Raw genomic sequence first — 22,249 nt, forward strand, 5'->3', positions numbered from 1 at the left:
CATAGTGTGGCAGAGCCCAGGGTTTAAACCTCAACTTCAGGATGGGAGATACACAAAGGTGACTTAGCTCAAAGTTTCTAGACAAATTAGGGGAGAATTAAAATACTAAGGCTGAGATCTTCAGGGGCAGGGGAATCCTGGAGGCAGCTGGTAGCAAATGCTAAAGAAGTGGTTGTGCTGCAGCAATCTGCACTGTCAGCTCGGCCTAAGAAGGGAACTTCATATTCTCCACATGACACTCGTCCTTGAGATTGCTTTAGGCTGTTTAACTATCAAATGAGGTTTGATATTTGCTTAATGGTTTCCCTTTTCTACCTTAAATACCTCCTCACTGCCCACCGTACTGGCACCCTAAAGTTCTCCCAGTGTAATGGCTGTCTCGCCCAGTTGCACCTTCTGGCTGATGGCAAACAAGAACTTACAGAACTTTGTAATAGCTTTTAGGATTTTTCATAGTTTGCCAAGGCAAAATCCAGGAACAAATGTACCATTACGCAAGTAAATACAGTTTTGTGCCACATGGCTCTGGCAGCTGTTTTATACTGCGTGTCGATCCGATGTCTAGTGCAGCAGGGCTCGCAGTGGAGCTGTTCTCTAAATAATACTTTTGCTTTCATCCTCAACAATTAATGTTCAGCCTGAACTCAGAGCATATTTTAATTTTCACGTGTTGTGATCATTATGAAAGGGACTGGTGTGGCTCTGAGCCAAGGCATTATGTAGCTGTGTGTGGGTTGGACCTCTGAACTTGCACCAAGTCCCTGCGACCTCTGTTTAAAGTTACTAGTTGAAAAGACCATAGTAGAATCACCAACCTTTTAAGTACAGGCAGAGACAAAAGCTTTTGTGATGTGTTATGGTAAGGGAAAGTTAAATTTATGTTTCATCTGTGTTGATAATGAAGTTCTGAATATCTGGTAATGGTCATATAGAAATGAGTAACAACTAGATGGAGTAATGGTTATTTCAGTTTTCTCTGCTAGTGAGAACTGTTTGGAGGCTTTTGGAAGTACTTAAGTATCTATTCAGCTGGGGGTTGGTTGGTTTGGGAGAGTGTCATATAAAACATTGTCCCCAATGGAAGTTACAGATCTTTGTGAGGCCACGAAGTCTTCAAATGTCTGAAGAAAAAGTGTCAGGTTGATGGTTCTCGAAATGGAGATTCGCATCACACCATAAACACAGCACCACAACGGGAACACAAGTTTACTCAAATGATGCAGCAGTGGTGAGGAAAATGTCTTTGCAGCATAGCAAACACTTTATCATTTCACTTTTTGCCTCCTCTGCTTGGACCAACATACAAAGCAGTGATGGTAGCGACAGAGAAGACTCCTTCTTTCTCGTTTCTGTGTATATGTGTACATACCGCTCCTAGAGTCAGAGTGATAACTGCATTTGAGCTTCTCAGGTGTGCAAATAGTCTTACAACATACATCAGTTCGAAAGAGACAGCTATTAATAACGTTAGGTTAATAGACATGAAAATGTACTTTTGCTGAAGGATGGATAAGCCAGTATTAGAAAAACTGGTCTACTTTGGGGGTTTTTGCAAGTGTTTTAACTGCACAGTAAAACAAAAAGAAAGTAGATTAGAATCAAAGCATTTCCATCTTAGTTGTAAACAATTACAGCAATACTTGCATGGGTACCACATTAGAAGAAATTTACTGGATTCCATTCTAATGCAATTAGAGCTAATTTTGTTCTTTAAATGAATAAAAGGTCAGCTAGTAAATCTAGTTTATCTCAAGTCCAGGCTTCAATAAATTGTTTTATTTAATTTGTTGTAAAAGATCTTATCCTTAATGGGCCTAGCTCTTATTGGTTTGCTTGTGTTCTAAAATATTTATGACCACCTTTTTAGATATGATTTGAATGATATGTCAGAAGGGTTTTTCACTGGTTGTTTTTTTTTTTTTTCCATTCCAGTGTTATCAAGGTAGATTGCTAACTGAGTTAGTATAGGAAGGAACTAGAGATGCTATCTTTTTAAAAAAACACAAAACAAAACAAAAAAACACAGCTAGTATAGACTCTAAATTTTAAATCAACTGCAACTGATGAGCAGAATTTAATAGTTTTATTCAGTTGCATCATGGTTTCTTTTTGTCTGGTTATTTTTCCTAAGCCTAATCATTTTTCATGCACTTAAGTTTTTAAAAAGCGTATCTGTTGATGAGGTGTTGACATTCAAGCTACTACCATAGTTCACATAAACTTCAGCAAAAGTATGTGCTGTTATTTTTGATACATGAGATAAATTTATTCTACATTTAAATACAGCTTTTAAGAAAAGACACAGGGCTTCTGACACTAACACTAGATCACAAAGCAGAGTACCACTCACTGGCTGCCGTTTCAATGCTTCAGTGACTTAGAAGCAGGATATATATTTTTTGTGAAATCAAGTCTGCAAATTTCATAGAATCGCAGAATGGTTTGGGTTGGAAGGGACCTCGAAGACCATCTAGCCCCAACCCCCCTGCCAGGGGCAGGGACACCTTCCACCAGCCCAGGTTGCTCCAAGCCCTGTCCAGCCTGGCCTTGAGCACTGCCAGGGATGGGGCAGCCACGGCTTCTCCAGGAAACCTGTGCCAGTGCCTCAACACTCATTGTGAAATTTAGCCTAAAATTTCAGGCTTTTGCTCCAGATTCATGCTGCATTGTATCATAGCTCTGCCATCGGCAGGGAACCTGGAAACCAGACATGAGAAGAGGAAAGGCAGGTATTTTAACAGTGTTTAACTTGTAAACTTGACCTGCTGCTCTAATGAAGTTACCCTTTGTCTTACATATTTTTAAAGTGAGTAGATATGTGAATTTCTCCGAAAACAAATTGCATGCATGCTCAGATACGTATGCACGTCTATAAAAAAACTATACTAAATAATGTATGTATACTAAATAAGAATCCTGAAAGGATGAAGGGATAGAAAAATTTTTGTTATCCAGATATTTAATTGACTCCACTAAAGCTTTTTATTGCTTTGTAGGATATTAATCAGTCCAAGTCCTAATTTGTGGTCATTTGGAGGCTCACTTGACTGCATGATCCCCCATGACAAAAGCCACCAGTGTAGCTAGCTGACGTCCTTTGTAGGCGATCTCAAAACCAAGTGACAATGCAGACCAAATTATTTTGTGACCAGTAGATGTGACCTCTCTGTGTAATATTAGTGACCCAGAAGCATCCTTTTGGAACTAAGAGAACAGGGAAACCTGTCCTGTTGCTTTCTGTTTTATTACACTGAGTTTCTATGATCATCCATCTAAGAACTTCTACCACAATAAGGTGCTCATAGCATGTATTTTTATAAGTTGTCAAAATAGCATGTGTCTGAAAAAGTGGAAGCCTGGAAGGAAATGCAGCTTGAGGAAATCTCATTGAAGCTATAACCCTACCTGAAGCACAGCTGGACTGTTGGAGGAGTTTGTTTTGATGAATGTATGTGGTTTGGGTCATCTCTGCTCCTTGCTCAAGAATTTTTTAAGTGCAACCACACTTGGGCAACAGAATTGCAGTAAAGTAGTTCTTCATTCATACTTCTTGGAACTCTGTAAAACTTAAATATCTAACCTGCAGCATGCAGAGTACCACCAAGTTTATTATAGGGTAATGTTCTCCAAAAAACAGATGCCTTAATCATAGATATTCTATCTGCAACTAGCTTAATTTATGTAAGAGTTGAGCTGCAAACTCTCCAGAGACTGAATTTTCCTGGGAATACTACACATGTACATACACAGTCAGACTTTAAAAAGGTAATGGGACCAAGGGCAGGGAGAAGAAGGTTTTAGCAAATCCATTGATACCCTTTTCATTGACCTGGTTGAAGACAAGAAATCAGGCAAGGACCATGTTGGTGTTTCTCTAAGCTCACTGGGGATCTGTAGTTGCTACTGTACCGTGAATACTTTTTTTTTTAAGTTGCTCAAACTTCCTGGAGTTGTGAAAAAAAGCTGGATATCTAAGACAGGACTTTGCTGTTAGCTTCAACTAACCGGAATTCTGCCCTATGTAGTTTTCAAGAATGTATCTTACTTTTACAGTGTCATCTTTGGTGGATATTCAGGAGCTTTATAATTTTTAATAGGGTTGTTCTTGTACAGGTAAATCAGACTGTGTGAAGAAACTTTGAACTTTGGGTGCTGTTTAGTGGAGATCTACTCAGACTTTGATAATTTAGATTACTGTCTTCATAGTGTTTGCCCACAATAGCTGAATAATGGGGTTCATTAACCTCCCTGTGTAGGCATATCCAAATTGTTTGCCTCTAGCCTTGGCTCCCTACGTGTGGCCAGGGAGGAAAGGTTTGGCTTTTTATTGACTTGTCAAGCTGTAGGTTTGCATTACCAGCCAAGTAGCTCATGACCCATTCCCTTTATTTCACTGTTTTGTGGTGGGGAAACAGGTAAAGGAATCCTGCTGGAAGCCCCTCCTTCCGCACGTTTTTATGAATAAGAGCAGTGTTTGGAGCAGCTAAGGCACCGTGACCAAATCCTCCAAAAGACGTAATGCAAGCAGCATGGAGCTATTGTGGGACACAGCTGTGGGCGGTGTTGGTTACCCTGTGAGACGCTGCTTATTCAACAGAAAGCTCTGGAAGAGAACTTATTGTGGAATTAAAGAGGAGGGAAAAAGTGATACTTCAGGGAGAAAAATGTAGAAGGGTAAACCACTGTTTGGAAAAAATTAAACAATAGAGTCCGGGTAGCAGAAGTCTGTGTTTATTGCTGTACTAATGGGTATCCCTATTATTTTTACAGTGTAGCACGTAGCAGAGAAAGACCATGTTAGCCGTGCATTAACAGAATTAGCGCTCTGGGTGTCGATCCAACTTTTGCTGTAAGACAGAAGAGAGCGTGTGATGGTGAAATCATTTTTGATATGATCAATAGACCACCTAAGTGAGGAGGCAGAGTAATGAAAAATTATCGTGCTCCTCTCTGAAGCTGCAAAGGTGTGCTTAAGGAATTCCAGTGATCTTTACAGCTTTCATAAATCTTTGTGTGTGTGTATATACATACCCACATTTTTCTGTTTTGTAGTCTTTTAAATTCTAAGAGCTGGAGGACTGATTTTCAGTGCCTTTTTAAATGCTGAATGTATTTTAATGAAGATATTGTCTCAGTTATGATTCCTATCCCATTCGCGATTGTTCTTTTTTAATGTAACATATTGGCCCTGATCCTGCAGTAAAATCCCCATGTGTGGTCTTGTATCAATCTAGAAGCCTTGTTCACTTCGGTGGAGGCTCCCCAGCCTCTCCCTTGCTGCAGGATTGCCACTTTTACATGGAAAAAAAAAGTGAAAAATACCATATCCCTTTACCAAAACAAGTAAATTATCATTTTTGTTTATATTTGTAGCAGTGATTTAGAATTTTTTCTTCATTGAGTGTGAGTTATTTCCAACTTCAGATGTAGTCCTTAGCTTTCCCTCCACCTTTTTTTTAATTTACTGAAGCCACCCCAACTAATTATTTATCCTGTTTATGGTAGGTGGTAGGCTGTGGCAAATTGTTTTCGTTTTGCTGCTGGCCACATTGGGTGATGACTCCAAAAGTGAATCCATAAAAAGGCTTGAGTCATTAGAAAACAAAACAACTTACTGTGAGATTCTTTGATTTTGCTGCTTATTGCTCAAGAGTAAAAAAATTGTATACTGTATACCGCAATTAAGAAAAAAAAATACTTCAGGCAGGTTTAGACACATAAGCAAATCACTTGGGTAAATGAGCATGAGCAACTGCCCTTAAAAAGCACAACAGAAACCAATCAAATATGTGTGAAAGATTAGAAAGGCAGATGGGTAATCGTTTAAATAATACTTTGTCTCCACAGAAGATGGCTGCAAGAGAAAGATACTGATTTGTTCTTGTCTTTGACAGAGGCACTTCTTTTTATGCACTCTTTTATTAGAGTTTTTAAACAAAAGTGAGGAAACTAGATAAAGCCAAGATTTCATGTTATAGTTCATGGGAGCTGGACATGGACAAGAGAGCCGTAGAGAAGAAGCCGTCCATAGACACGAAAGGAAAAGGTGGTCCTACCTGAATTTAGTAAAGTTATCCTGTGAGCGATTGCTGCTTAGCTGTATGGAGCCTCCCAGTTCAGGACTGACTAGCTCGCTCAGTTCTTTCAAAACCATGTCTTGGTAACAAGCTGGAAATTACAGTTTTAGAGGTTTCTAAACCCATGCTGGCATAATTTTCTGGTAGTTAGTAAAATTCATATTCTACACTCTTTCCCATTAAAGAGGGTAGGTGTAGGACTGGTTTATGGGCAAGCTTCCTAGATCATGCATCCTATAACATTTCCCAAAACAAATGACAATATTTGCAAGGAACACGTAAGAGAAAGTTTGCAAAGAGCTCATTGGCATAAACGTGTTTTACCAGCTTCTGGGTTTGCTGCTGAGAGCTCAGCAGAAGGGGATAATGCCAGGTGGTTTTCACATTGAAGCTCTGAGCAGCTTGTTATTGATGATAAGAGAGAAAAGAAGATGAAAGATACCAAGACGCCACGCTACCAGCTCAGTTTTGTTTTGCCAGACTGGCAGTGAACCATCCGGAGATGTAAGTCAGAATGGTGAGAAAGAATGGGAGGGAGATGGAGGAGTCATTGGCAAAAAGGTGTTTGTGGTTGTTGGGAGAAATACTCTGGTGTAACAGATACAGAGGGTGGAGGCCAAGGGCAGATCTCTGTTTCGCTTAAAGTAATGGAAAAATAAAGAGTAGAATACTTATAATTCAGTTTCAAGAGTGCAAATGTCCATAAACCAAAGGGCTTAGCTAGAAATGTCAGCTGGGCTGAAGACCTAATGTATTTAAAAGTGGTGTTTTCTGCCTGTGGGAACAGGGCACGTGTAGCAAAATGCCTACAAAGTGAATTGTATAGGTAACTCCTTCCAAAAGAACGTTGGGAATAAGCATTGTACCTCTAAGAGAAAAAGAGCATTAGCAAAGAAGTTATAGGTCTTCAAGGCAGAAGACTGGAGGTGAAGTCAGGCTTGACGGAAGTCAAACAGTTAAATGTTGCGAAGGATATTGAGCAAATAGGACAAGAAGGGAAGAAGGACCATGGAAATGAAGACAAGGGGAAGATGAAGGGTAGTACAGGTATGAGCCAAGAACAGAAAGAATACTTTCCTTCTGACCCTGCGTTCATTCTCTCCTCTGCTGAGGACTAGGACAAGATGGATAACAGCATTAGATTGACAGTGGTGGAAATTCCAGTAATGTATCAGGAAGCAAAATACAGGGACCTTTACGCACTGAAATCAAGGAATGGGATAATCTTTCTCCCAAGTTCTAAAAGAACTGGGTCATGAATTTGCAGACTCAGTGACAAGTAATCTTTAATACATTTATTTTTATTTCAAATTGCAATGTTCGTTAAGTCTGTTTTTAATAAATAATAGAAAAAATACAAGTACTGAAGAAAGGAAGAAAGGAAAAGTAATCTGGACACCTGATGACAGCAGTACACATAATGATAAAACAAATCTCAGAGGAAGGTCTGATTAAAGGTTTAGAAGTAATGGAATAATACACAGAAGAGAAGTGACATCTGTCTCATATCAACAGAGCTTGATAGCAGTCTTTGATAAAGGATTGATTTTCTAGGTTAGCCTAGGCCAGTTGGCAGTCCCTGCGAGAGATGGGGCTGGCAATGGCTCATTTTTTGCTGTGCATCTTAGGTATCTGTTTCCACCACCAATGCTGAGAGCATCTGCTTCCCTCCCACTGCAGGGTGATTTCTGGACTGGGGAAGAAGTCATTGGGTGCAGGATCAGATTGCTTCCCCTCCAAGGGAAGGTCTCAGCTGTGGTGGAGAAGAGGTGAGACACTCCCATGTGTGTAGCTGGAATACAGTTTACTTTTGTCCTACTGTTGGAAGAAGGAATGCTCTATTCTGGATGAATAAAAGATGGCCAGTTTGAGCTGGATTGCAGGAAAACGTTTGATATTATCACAGAGGACATTCATAGCAAAGATGGGATTAGCAGAGGAACGTCTCAGCAGTAAGGAACTAGCTCAAAGGAAGATAGCAACTGAGAGTTGTAGGAAAGCTTATCTAACCAGAGAGGGGGTTAGTAGTGAACATGCTCTGGGATGTATTTCAGGACTGGTTTGATTTAATAATTTCATATAAAATTTCATCACAGAAGGAGGTAGAACACTGATGCTTTTTGTTGGCAGTAAGGTTGAAGGACCATGTCAGTACAAATGAGGATCTAAGGATTGTCTGGAAAGAACTGGAACCCCTTGAACAGAAAGGAAAAACGGTATTTAATTCAGTAAATGCAAAATTGCATTTAAGGCTTTGCATTTGAAGTGTACCAATGGGAACTTCAGCCAGAAGCAAAGACCTGATCAGTAGGTTTGTCACTACGGTAGGTGCGTTAAGTGGATGAGGGATCATTAGTTGATCACAGAATGACGGAGGTGCCAACATGATACAAGTGATTTTAGTAGACAGAGTGGAAGTGTCCAGGTTATCATACGAGAACCTGTTGATACTTCATCTGAAATGTTATATTCAGATTCTTGAAGGCAGCTTGTGTGCAGGAAGGATGAACTGGGAAGAGCAGGTGCAGAGAAGGGCTTGGAGCACTGTTAGGAGGAGCATAGAGGAGTCTGTGTTATGCTAGGAGAGCGACTTTGTGTGTTTAGTCTAAGATGTGAAGAGGGGATATGATTTCTGGCTACACATACCTCAGGCAAGTAAATGTTTTGGAGGGAGAAAGTGATTTCAGCCAAAGAACAATGTTGGCACAACATAAAATGGGACATAATTGCCTATGAATGTAGGCTGGGAATTAGAAGAGGTTGCTGTGCCTCCAGAGCAGTGAGATCCTGGAACAGAGTAATGGTGGGGGCAAAAAGATTAACTGGTTTTAAGATGATGCTCAATAAACTTGTGAATGGGATTAGGTGATGCAATGCCTGCAAAATCACTAAACTCACTTGCCCAGGAAGGGATGTTTACAGGGTTTTGCTATGGTGATGAAACAGAGAACGGGCTGTTGAGCTCCATGGGCACCACTGAAGGTCAACACACACAGAAGCCATGCCATTTGTGTGATACCAAGCAGCGTCCACAAAAATGGATGGTATCTTGGAATAAGTGTTCAAAGTTCATTTGCCTTGATAGACAATATCACATTGCAAGCAAGCAATTTATCACATAAAAATATTTATTTTTTTTAATTTCAAGTTTAAGTACTGAAATCTTTTCACTTGCAGAATTTCTGGGGGCTCCACTGTAGTTTTAATACATTTTGGCACTCGGCAAATGCACGAGTTGGTCACAGCATGTATTTGTGGAGCTTGTATTTGCCAATATTACTTGTTTGCACAGAATAAAATATTCAGCAGGGCATAAGAGATAAAAACTAAATTTCCCTTTCTAAAAGTAATACAGGAGTTAGCCTACATTACAGGGCTTAAATTACAGTGATTCTCCTCCAGAGTTGGGAAAAAAATTCAAAATCACCTTTAATCTTTGAAGAATCTAAACCATATGGAAATCTTCATGATTCCCCTGGGTGTTTTTGACACTTATAGCCACAGGTCTTCGAGTATTTCATATTTTTTCTGGTGAAACAATCTCAGATCCAGATGTAAGATTTTTCAGTAATATAATAGTTACACCACTTAACTTTCTAGCATTGAGGAACTTATATCAATAAGGGAATATCAATACTAGTAGATAATAATACCACTCGTAATAATCCAAGTGAGTTGTACTAGTTTTAATTATGTCAGTGTCATTGATGGTGTCGTTTTCCTACATACAAAGGCCGCATTAGCTCCTGTTCCTTGCTTAAAAATAGGTCACGGGTTCAGAAAAGAATTAGAACTTTTCAAACGTCGTTTTTTCTTTGGGCAGAGAACAGCTTCTTCGGAGCTCTGCCTCTGAGAAACAATTTTTTGCTAGACCTTTCGAAGTACTGATAGAGCATTTTTTTGAGGCTCATCACCCATAGCAATCATTCAGCCCTGTGGCTCATATCCTATTTTTGAAAAGCCATTTCCTTTCAGTGCATATGTCTTTTCCCTGTGTTTATATGAAGCAGTCAATGGGGCTTTCAGCTGTAAGGATCAGAGTGAAATCAAATAAATTACTTCCAAAGATAGGAAACCATTTCACACCTTGGAGCATCATTTTGCTCCAGATGTAGCGTGTTACAGCTCATGCCAGTTAGAGCCGATTATAAACCAGCTGGCCTGTCGCAACAATTAAAATCTTGGTAGAATTTTCACTTTGCCTGCAAGCTGACACTTGGTTTTCATAATTTTGGTTTGGATCTGTAGCTGTGGATGGGGTGATTGCCCTGGAGTAATGTCTGAAATGGGTTTTCATTCACTCTACCATTATGAAGAGGTGTATGTAAGAAATACAATTCCTGATAGCATTTAAAAAGAAATACAGAGTGAATTTAGCTTGGACACAACCAGATACACAGCATTTAGTTTAATTCTGGGGTTTTTTTTAAGGGAGTAGTATGGAGGCTCTTACTACCACATCTATGCCAAGGATTTTCTCACACCCCTTCATTCAGCAGGACCTATTTTGATTCAAAAACAGCTTTTAACTGACTTTTTATCTTTCAGTGTAGAACGTGTTTGTGATACATTGCCAGGCAAGCAGCCTGCAGAGAAGTCTAGCTCTTGTCTCAAGACTCCTGAGTGTTTCAATGGTGGTTGATGTTCATTTGCATTTGATTACTTAAAAAAATATTACTCCGGCCTCAGTTTTAGAGGTTTTGGATTGGAGTGGGGAAGGAGGTGGAACTGGGTCTTTAAATTTAGTGTTTTACTTGCAGCCTTCTAACGCACAAGTGCTGATTTTGGAAGTGTATGAAAAGCACATTTGGGAAAGAAGGTAACAATATATGTATGGTGATGTCCCAATGTAGAGTTTAAACCTTAGTAGGGACCTAGGTACCAGAAGGATCAAAGCTTTGCTGTAGAGAGTACCGCCTACTAGCAGTGTGCTCTCTGCCTCACTTTTCCTGTCTATAAAATAGAGCTCATAAATCTTGCCATCATTTACATAGTGTTTTGATATCAGGTTTCTCTTCAAGTCTGAAGTAACTTTAATTATTAGTCGTGGGACTGCTATTTCCCTTTGATTTCTCCCCACCTCCATATTGCCGTGTGTGCAGCCCCTTCTTCAGGACAGAGGACAGGCTAAACCACCCTCGCCGAGATTACTCCGTCACCTCTAATGGTGTAGCGCAAAGCCATTCATTTCTCCACTCTGGAGTCTAAAGTCTCTGAACTTTATTAGCCCAAGGGAGTGGTAGGCCCAAGCGTGCTCCGAAATGCCGATCTCCTGTTTTGATAACTGAGCTCTAAAATCAAGATAAACAAGCTGCCCTATATACTGAACATGTCCTAATTGCACACTTCAAGCAAAGCAGCCAATCGATGAGTGTGTGTCGCCTGCTAATGAATATTTGTAGTTTTGGAAGATTTCATTTGTGATATTCCTTGTAGCTTTGGCAGTTATTAGCAGAGCAGCTTCGAAGACCCTGTTCGGGAGGAGAACCTGGCTTTATCTAGACCAAGAAACTCTGTAATTTAATTTCGTATGTTAGCTGGGCATGGGCACTCTTATTCAAATGGTATTAGCTAATACTTCTTTAAAACTGTTTACACTGTGTGCAAAGTTATGTTTAAAATCCTATTAGCTAATACATTTCCAAGTCTAGACTTGGGGAGGATTGACTCCCTGAAGAGCTCGTAGCTGGACTTTGTTTACTTGCAGGGGGTGGAAGAGGGGAGGCAGCGAAGGGAAGGGGTAATGATGTTTGAAACCGTCCAAATTACTTTTGCTGTGCCAAATATTTTGCTCTCTGTCCCTCTCCTTGCTTTTATTATTGCTAAGATTGCTTTTTATTGAGAGGTGGCTCTCAAGTCATGAGGGTGATTTTGCAAACCATGGGAGTATTGCCACCAACCAAGGGCACAGGCATTCAGCGTTGGGAACCAGGGCTCGCTCTGGGAGCTCTGGAAGGGGGAAGGCACAGAAGAAGCGTCTGTGTTGGGGTGGCCAGTCTGGCAGGAGCCCCGGGGAGCTGCACACTAAGACTTTCCTTGAACCAGAAACACATTGTGGACATTTAAGAGCCAAAGAGAAAACTTTCTTGATGGGAGACAACAGATGTACTCCACTAAAAGGAGAAAGAGGCAGGATGTGATGTGTGGGTTGCCCCCAGGATGGCCTGGTAATAGGACTTTCTTCCTTCTGCATCTTACAGGCAATATAAATTTGGAGTCCTGCACTTTGACTCAGCCTAGCACCTTACTGACATGTACAAAGAGCCTGAGCTCCCAGGTTAGGTACCTGAAGCAACCACTAAGACATCAAGTGGTGTGAATGTTTTCAGTGTTGCTGATCATCTAATGTCTTTTAGATTCCGCTCCATTCTAAGTTTCTAAACTTCCTTGGGTTTGGTTTTCTTCCCCTAGTCGCTGATAGCAGGTCTCAGGAGGTAGGTGTGATGTTACAGTTGGCAGGTTAGGCAGGAATGCCAAGCCCATTGCTCTGTTTCCTTTTACTAAGTATTTTCACTGTAACTTGCTATAGTTCTGATTTAGTAGTGCAAGTGGCTTATCTTGGGAGAAAAAAACTATTATCTCAGCCAAGCATTAAATACTGTATAATTCCAAGCCTTTCTCAAATGATGGCTCGGATCATTGACTTGAAATGCAGACAATGTGTCCCATCGTAGTGATCCTGCCTTCTGAATATCATAAGAGAGCTGCAGTAAACTCAAAAGTTGAATATAAAATTCCCATTGACATTGGAGCTGGACTTTCCTGGTTCTCAGGAATTGTTGCAATTTGATTTTTGTCATGGTTTTCCTACTGATGTCTCTGGGGTTTGCTTTCTTAAGGTTTGCTTTCTTAAGCTCTCCTCCACTCTGGAATGTATAACCTTTCTTTAAATCTCCGTCTTCGTACAGTCCTGTCACAAATCAGTTGCACTCCCACAATTACCATTCAAATATAAATGAATGTTTACCAAAATGTGGTGAAACAAATAGATCTGTCCTGTGGTTTTTTTGAAGTTTTTTTAGTTTTGTTTTCTAAAACATCCTTTTCCTTCTCTTTATGTTTCTAATCAAGAGCATTATAGTAAGGGCTTTTTTGTCTGGTCCGTTAAATTGCATGCACATCAATAACCCTGTGTATCAACATTCATTAATAAACGTTGGGTCCTCTACGTATCCCCCTTTCCTGGACAAGATTATTCTATACTGTGTATTTACTAGAGCTACATCCTGTCTACTTTAGCTACTCGAGTAAGTAACAATATTTTAACTGCTGAGTGTATAGTGTGCGTCATTTATTTGTCCTGACTAGATCCACTGCTGATCTCATAAACATCTGGGGAAAGAAATACCGAACTAGCAAATATTTGGAGAACCCCCTAATGTAGGATCTTAAGAGGATGATATTGTCTCTCAGTTTGAAGGTTAAAATCAGTGCTGTTCACAGCTGATTAACTTTCCTTTCTAATATTTCCCACAAATTGAGCTAATATAATAAAACTTAATGAAACAAAGTTTGGTAAAGCCACGGAGAATATTTGTATGACAGCCAGCTATTAGAGAGGTTCAGACTGCCCCAGCATTCGCTTTGTAACGGCTCCGCTTTATCCTGGCCAGCGGAGGGGTGCAGCAATGACAACAGTCGTTGGGTTGTGTTGAAACAGCCACTTTGATGACTCAAAGGTGATGTGAATTAGCCGCTCTGTATTTTCTTCATATCTAGTCAGTGATCGATTGTTTCTTTCTTTCCCATCAACCAATGATTCTCTTTTTTGATCCTACAGAGTCATCAGCAAAGTGGTGCCGGCTCCAGAGGCCAAACCTTCTACTCCTGTGAGCCGGCCCAAAACACCTCCACCCGTGCCATCACCAGTACCAGCTCCTGTTCATGTCACCCCTCCTCCAGCTCCAGCCCCTCCTCCTCCACAGGCTACCGTCTCACCAGTCCTCATCCCACCGCCCTCTCCAGCTGTCTCAGCAGCAGGAGGCTCTAAAGCTCCAGTTAGGAGCGTCGTGACCGAGACCGTCAGTACTTACGTGGTAGGTAACACATGCTGCCATGTTTTCTCTCAATGCCAGTGACATTCATCTCTTGAATTGTTGAGCTCCTGGATGACTCATCTCAAACTGATGGGACCTGGACTTGTGATGTTGCTCTCCATTAAGCTACTCTTTATCCAGCCCTTGCTTCCATGCACATGTTTTGAGGGGTTAATAATTAAAACACTGCTACTTGGATGGAATTTTTTCTTTTTTCCCATTTCAATGTTAAAGTTTCTTCTTACAAATCCAGTTATATCCCACTGGGTATTTTCTGCTAACTGAGCTAGAGCATTTATTTTTGGAGGTGGTCTTTTTTTATAGATGCTTTCATAAGTGCTGAATTGAAATCTCAAATGTCAAACTTGCCATAGATTTTGCTGTCAGTCAGGTAAAGTACAAAACCTTCATACAACATCAAGAATTTGACTTAGCCTTGATTTGAAATGTGTAGAGTCCACTGATCTCCTTTCGGGGTTCCTCAGCCTACAGAAATTGCAAATGTGCATCTTGGAAAGTCTGTAAATAGTTTGTTAGTCTACAGTTCATTAGTCTGTTTGACATATGCTCTGAACTTGGCCTCTGACTGATAGCATTCTTTTAGAAAAGTCTCCCATCTAACGTGGTGTAGGAGCTACATTCTCTAGAGTAACATAGGCATACCTCTGGGCAGGACTAAGTTTGCTGTGCTACTGAAATTTTCTGCTTTAGATGCAGTGTAAAATGGAAGTCCTGAGCATTCCTGGTCATTAAAGAGCAGCAGATACCATTAACAACAGCAGCAATGTTGTTATCCTCCCTGTCCTGGCTAAGTTCCAGCTTGGTTGGTGACACCTTGCTTGTCTGTAGTGGGTAGCAGTTAAAAATCTCACCATTTAAAACACCTAAAATTTGCTTTTACTACAGTTTCTTGCATTTTAGTTGCAACATATGCATGATTTTTCTCTCTTGTTTTTTGTTTTGTTTTGGTTTTTTTATTATTTCTGTTCCTGTAATGATTCCCAGTGTAAATCTACCCTGCCGTTTCTAATGGAAAAGGTGCTCTCCTCTGCTGGACTTAAACTCTTGTATCATGTTACTGGTCTCTATTTAAACAGCTGCTACATTTCACTCCTGAGTTAGTTACAGCACTAGATGACCACACATAGGCTGTGCATGTCTTTAGGGTGCAGGATACACATCCTCGCCTTCTGTATCACAGGTGTAAGTGCAGTGTCACCGTATTACGATAGTGCTCAAAAGCTTGGAAAATCACTCTTAAGAGAAAAGCATTTCAAAAATACTGTACTGCCTCCTGTTTTCTTCAGTAAGCATTAAAAGCAAATGATTTAGAGATTATGTTAGTTTAAAGAAGGAAAATGTAGAACATTGCCTAGGTAACTTAGAGTGGTAGCACTCTTAGCACCTTATGGAGAATGCAGAGGAAGATGTAGGCTCCAGGTTATTTATTTCTTTTACAATATTATAGTTGAAATTAGGGCTTTACTGCATTAGGATCCAACTACGTGCACAGGCAGAGAGACTCCCGATGGGAAACATTGTAAGTCAAAAAGCTGAGAGAGAGGTTGGGAAAGAAAGGATCATTAATAACAGCCTCTTGTATGAAGATGCAGGACACAGAATGATGAAATGGCTTTCCCCGGCTTGCACGGGAAAGCTCTTTTAGAGATAAGGTTGGAGCCAGTGTGACACAGGTGCACAACTCCCTTCTGCAGGGGAGGACGGGAGGATGATTTTATAGCTTAAAAAGATACGGCATGGGATCTCCCTGTAGGATAGCATCTCAGTAAGTGTGCTGTGGTCATTAACTCTCAGTGGTTTGTACTAAAATAGCATTCAGCAATCACATGCTGTCCCTCCTTCTGTGACCTTTGGCTCATTAAGGAATGAGAAGTTACGCAATATTTTTAACATCCTCATTCAGCAGCCCAAGTTCTTGTTTAACAAACAGGCTGAGCTTTCAGTGATTACAGACCACCCTGCCCCTCCCCTGCCCCCGAAAGGCAGGCGTTCTGCAGAAAAACATCCCCCCTAAGGCTGGGAAAGTTAGGGTATCTGTCTTGCAACGGGGCAGCATCAGGCAGCGCTGCCGGCAGCTGGCAGCAGCAGTGCCTGGGACAGGCAGCACGGCGGTGGGTGCCAGCCAGGTGCCAGTGCCTGTGCCAGGGGCCGGTGCGGCTGCAGCCAGGTTGCTCAGGCAGGTTGTAAAAGGCTGTAGCTGTCAGCCCAGCAGCCCGCGGCACTGCTTCTGGGCAGCACCACGGCACAGCATCTCCTCCTTCCCTGGCAGGATCACCCCCCAGAAATGGCCGTGGAACCCTTTGTGCCAAGCGCAGGCAGTTCACCTGCAGAGCAAACGCTTCTCTAGCCACTGAAAATGATTTTGCAGAGGCGAGATTAGATGCGTAGATAGGAATGATTATTGCGATCAATTCGCTTTAAAATCGAGTTCATTTTATGGTGTTGCCTACTCCATATCGCTGTTGGAAAGGGGATTGTTCCCTGCTTAATATTCCTGGGCTTTGTATTTTCTAGTTCTAAACTGCAAAAAAAAATCAGGGCCTTTAAGAGGAGTCAGTCAAGAGTGATGTGTTCGTTGCAGCTCTGGTACATTCGTATTGATTTTTCATGAAGTGGTGTGAGATGTACAGACCACCTTTAGTGGCTTTTTTTTTTTTTTTTTTTCCCCTAAGAGCATTTGGGGCTTTTCATCTACTACTTTTTAATATAAATTTTGTAAGCTGTACAGATAGCAAGAAGTTATTGCCTTAGATATATGTAAGTGCACAAAAGCTGAGAATAAAACAGTTTACGGTTTTGAGATTCAGTGATAATGTGCAAATCTTCATAAGCGAATGATGAAATCAGGGTAATACCCCAGACATTTTGTACTTTGTAATGTTAATTGCACTTCTTTGGGTGGATTTTGTGACATTTTGCCTGTATGTTTTTACCAAAGACCTGTTAAAGAAACCACTTGGAATTTAAAAATACAAATAACGGGTCTAGCAGGATATAAATGCTAAAAAAATTCATAAAGCTCTAAATATGATAACTCCAGTAAGCAGCTGCCTAATACTGTAAATGATCTGCGTTTCTTGCTTCGTTTACCCTTTAGTAAATTGTACTGTGACATAAATGTCATAAGGGGAATGGAAAGTTACTCAGTAACAACTTTTTTTATATCCTGATCTTATCAGCTAGTTGAAGTTGAAGGCTCTGGCTAATAAGTAATACGGCAATATATACACATGGCACTGTATATTTTACATGCATATAGGACGGTTATCTTACGCAGGAGGCTACCGTCGCTCGTTCTCGCCATTAACAGGGTAGAATTTTAAAAACCGTGATGGTATAGACAGAGAAGGAATTGTGTCCTTAAGCCCTGGCTCTGCTATATGTGAGCGCCTGTGCTTAGGTTGGGTGGTATAACTGGCTTTACTGGTTTACAGGACAATACAGAAAAATGCATGGTTTTGTCATCATGTACAGTATAGGAAAATCAATTGAGATAGAATGCCAAGCACTTAGGATCAGAGAATTCCTAAATAACAACCGTTGCTGCTGAATAGCTTTGCCAGTTAAGCAAGAAACTTTTTTTTTTTAAAATGTCAGTTTTGCTGCCTGCTTTGCCCTGAAAACCAGCTAACTTTCCTTTTCTTTGCGCCAGATCCGAGATGAGTGGGGTAACCAGATCTGGATCTGTCCTGGCTGTAACAAGCCAGATGATGGCAGTCCAATGATAGGTTGTGATGACTGCGATGATTGGTATCACTGGTAAGTTGCTCTCATCCATCCTATTCTGCTGTTCCTTGGCAGATTTGGGCTATATTATTAAAAACCTTTTTTTTTCAATGGTTCGTGACGCCAGGAATATTTAAAGGGCTTTACTGTGTCCGATTTAATAATCTGGAAGATATGTTTATCTCTGTTTTTCTGGAATTTGAAGAAGCGGATTTTAAGCTGTGAGGAAGAGTTACTTTTTAATTAATAGGCATTGATGATAACGGTTGTTTTTGAAACTGCTGGGAAATATTGCTGATTCCTGTAATTTTGTGAGAACTACAGGATTATGAGCATAGTGTATACAGATAGACATTTCAAATTATGAAGCATTGTATGAACAGTAATATAAATGTCAGCTCTTATAAAAGGGTTGGAGGGAATTAATCACTTTTTAGGCATTTTCTTAAACAGCTACATAAAATCCTAAGTTTTTTTGCAGATGTGTTAAAGAAGCATTTGAAATTATTTTAAATCTAGCCTATTATACCTGAAAGTGTGCTCACATTTTCTATTAAAAAAAACATTTCTTATCTGAGTTCAATTTTTTTGTTTGTTTTGTTTCAAAGCAAGTGGGTTTTAGGTTTCTGTTCTTATATTCATTAACATAATGATAATAGAATTGCTCTATTAATTTGAAGGCCAGATCCTGTCTCCCAGTGAAGAGTTTCATTTCTTTGGGTAAGAAACAGAAGTAACATTACTCCACTGAGATGATAAGATATTTTCCTGTCTTTCGCAGGCCTTGTGTGGGGATTACAACTGCACCCCCAGAAGAGATACAATGGTTCTGCTCCAAGTGTGCCAACAAAAAGAAGGATAAAAAACACAAGAAGAGGAAGCACAGGGCACACTGAAGACTTTGCAGTGGACTGAAGGCGTGCGGGCGCCACAGCACCTTCTGCCCCAGCCCCGTTGCAGGGGGGACCCAGCCTGCTCGTGTCTCACCTTCCATCACCAGCTGGTAGGGTTGTGACTCTGGAGTGAATCAGGGGCGAGGAGGTGCTCTCTGTCAGGGGCTGTGGCGTTTCACAGACTGTCCGAGCCCAGGGGGTTGGGTTTTGGTACATTCTGATGCTGTCTTTTCACCTACCGAGGGAAATTTGCACAGAGCGATATGAAGACTTCGGTAGTTCATGGTACCGCTCCTGCTCCTGTGGCTCGGCAGCAACAAAGATGAATGTTGTAAATACAGATACCTGTCCTGTTCTTTCTCAGTTTGTTATTAATCCCTCTTGAACCTTCACAGGAAGGTGCTGAGAAGAGGAGAAAATGTAAATTGCAGTAAGTTGTAAACTGAGGGACCTTCTGGAATGATTTCTGTAGTCTGGATACAGTTCAGCCTCTACTCCTGCTGAGCCAGATAATCATAAAGTGGAAATAAAAAGTGGCTGGTAAATATTTTTGTGACGAGAATATATGAAGCTTTTTTCCTTGATTTTTAGTACTAACATAAAATAAACACGTTCAAGCTTTTGTGATATATCTTCTATTTTTAAAAAAGAGAAAGTTTCTATTGTGTCGATTTTTTTCTTCCGTGTGAATTTATTTTGGTGGACCTGTAATATATTTTATACTTTGGTTTTTGTTTTTTAGTCTTTGTCAGTGTACCTTTTCATTGCTTGTACATTTCATTGGTGTGTAAAAACACTTCCCATTAAAAGAGTTTCACACGTGTAAATAGCTGATATTTATAAAGTACTTTTTTTTAGTATTATCATTATTATTATTATGTTGAGGATTTTTATTTTTGTTTGCCTGAGAATACAAACCTAGCAGCTATTAAAAGCCCGTGCGACATACGCCTGTCCTTATGGCTTTAAGGGATTGGTGAGATCTGCCCCAGTGGTGCGTGCACGAGGAGTCGGCCAGCACCATAATTAGACCTCGATTCAGATACTTAAACATGTGGTAACTTCTTAAGAAGTGAGTAATCCTATTGCCTTCAAGGAGCCTGTTCCCACACTTCGTTATACATGTGCTTAAACGCCTTCTGAATTGCGAGCTTAGGCCAGGGGGCTCTGCACTTTTGATGGTAGCTACAGTGTGTTAATCTGTAGCTGGAACTGAGCTTTTTTATTTCTTTTCTCTCTCTTTTCTTTTTTTTTTTTTTTTTTTTTTTTTTTTTTAACAAGTGGTGGCCAGGTTGCCAAAATGATCTGGCTCATGTTTAGACAGAGGGGATGCAGAATGGCATCAAGGCCAGGAGATGCGTTACCCTGTGTATCGCCTTGGAAAGACCAATAAAGTGAATACAAGTTGTATTCCCTGTTGAAAATGAGGGGGGAAATTGCAGGGGAAAAAAAAAATAATTCAGTATTAGATAGTGTAATGCAATGGGTGTCAGAGCTAAATAAAATGTAAGAGTAAATCTTAAAAAAAAATCATACCTTTTGTTTTCGAAGCAATCTTAGGCTTCATTGGTTAATTTCGGGATATTTCTAATTTCAACCATACAGTGAAAAACATCTGATGTTTGAGAATATGGCCCTTTAACCTGTTGTGCAGATATTAAGAGTTATTTTTCAGATGCATCCAAATTGATATTAATGAGACTGAATTAGTCATGTTTTTAAAAGTACCAGTCTAGTTAGGGAAATGAGGCTTTGCTGATAGAACTGGTAAATTGCAGATCAGTGGAGATATGGGTGAAATTGGTTTATTAAAAGTGCACTGTTACCTTCTTTGTTCAATGCCATCTCATTTATATTCCGTCCCTGCTAATTACCAGTCAAGAAAGTTCTTCGGTTTGATTTTTTTATTATTATTATTTTATTTTGAATTGTTGGATGTTGCAAACCTGATTCTTGTTTTTTTTTTCCATGTGTAATGTGCAGACGTACAAAATACACAGTCTTTGGTCATTTCTGGTTGCAATAATAAAGAACTAGCTTTTGGTAAGTTGTTTATCCATTTCCTCCTCCCTTCCATTAATCAGAACTTCTCACATTTAATCAACTGAATTATTCAAGGTGCCATGGGAGGGCTGAACTTTGCCGTTTGGATTGGGCATTCAGCTATTTCTATGCGTGCTTGTGTGTTGCTGCCACTGGGCTGGTTTCCTACCCCGGGTTTTATGATTTTATAAATGACCCCTGTGGCAATAAAACCAAAGCATCATTTTCAGGAGGCTTGTGTGTCTGACAGGATTAGTAACAGGAGAAGGGGCCCTTCACCTCCAGGTCAGCGGTTTGAAGCCAGCCTTGGTCCGTAGCTGTGCAGAGCCAGCCTCCCCTTTCATTTATGCTGGTGTGTAGCAGGAATTGGTGGTATAAAAGAATAATCAGCTTCCAAAAATAGTTACCCCCCAAGCAGCCGTGTGGCATGGACCTTCCTTACAGCCCCTCATACCACCCAACACTGAGCAAGCCCAGCTGCTTCCCCAGATGTTTTTATTTGCTGCTATTAACTTCACGGGTTGTATTTCTTCTCCATAAACTCTGCCAGAGTTAGGGCTGCTCCCTGGATGCGCTGCTTGCTTTTATGGGCAGACGTTTGTGTTCCTCTTAATCCTTTTATGACTTGGGCTTTGGACACCACCGTCCATGGGAAGAGGGCATGGTGGGTGGGTTGCAGGTTGGTTTGCTGGTTGGACGTCATGGGAGAGCATCGTTGTCTCAATGGTTTTGGGCATTTGGGCAGCTTCATCCAAGAGGAAAGTCAGTGGTGAGCACTGCTTCTGGAAAAGTCTATTGCCATGGGTAGCGGGAGTAGAACTGGTTCAGTTTAGAAAGTGAAGAATTAGAGTTTGCAGCGGGGAGAAGACAACTTGCCATCTGCCTGTGGTATAAAGGAAAGACAATTTCCCCCCTTTACTGATGCACCATACATAGTGGATTTAAGCTGGACGCTGAGCATTGGTGGTAAATGCTCAAGAAAAGAGCGTAAAAGCTATCCCGTGAGAAAAGCTTGTCGAATCCTGCCTTTACTCTGGGGCCAGATTATTATCTGGAGTCAGTTGGGAGTCGGTCAGTTGAGGCTGTGTCAGTTTATACCAGCCCAGGAGCTGCCCACTCGCGCGGCCGATGTTGAGGCTGGGGAGCAGCTCCCTTTATTGTGAAACGAGGTGGATTTTTTTATCCTTTTTATCCTGTAAATCCTCCTTTAGGGCAGCTTGTGCCTGCAGGTGGCTGGAGATGCCGAGTGCTCACTGCAAAGTGTGTTAGTCATTAGGCAAAATTGCGACTTGTTAATGAGTTTTGCACCCAGAAAAAAACATGACGTTAATATCGAGGCGGTAAGCACAAAGCTGGGAAATGAAAGAATCAGTCTTGACTACTGATTTTTATTGGAGGACAGAGATATAAACACAGAGCATCCATTCCCGGAGTAATGGGCATGCACTTTTCC

General features: G+C 40.7%; 1 protein-coding gene across 3 annotated transcripts in view; it reads left to right on the plus strand.

The window, feature by feature from the left end:
• TAF3 (TATA-box binding protein associated factor 3) overlaps positions 1-20,800 on the plus strand; it is a 120,383-nt gene extending 99,583 nt beyond the window's left edge. For all 3 annotated transcript variants that reach the window (XM_040595271.1, XM_040595272.1, XM_040595274.1), the window contains exons 5-7: positions 13,858-14,113; positions 17,787-17,893; positions 18,642-20,800. In XM_040595271.1, coding sequence (XP_040451205.1) covers positions 13,858-14,113; positions 17,787-17,893; positions 18,642-18,756 — 478 coding nt within the window. In that variant the 3' untranslated portion in view covers positions 18,757-20,800. The remainder of the gene's footprint in view (positions 1-13,857; positions 14,114-17,786; positions 17,894-18,641) is intronic.
• The last annotated feature ends 1,449 nt before the right edge of the window (positions 20,801-22,249 follow it).

The sequence above is a fragment of the Falco naumanni genome, chromosome 5, assembly GCF_017639655.2.
Source record: "Falco naumanni isolate bFalNau1 chromosome 5, bFalNau1.pat, whole genome shotgun sequence".
Taxonomy (NCBI): domain Eukaryota; kingdom Metazoa; phylum Chordata; class Aves; order Falconiformes; family Falconidae; genus Falco; species Falco naumanni.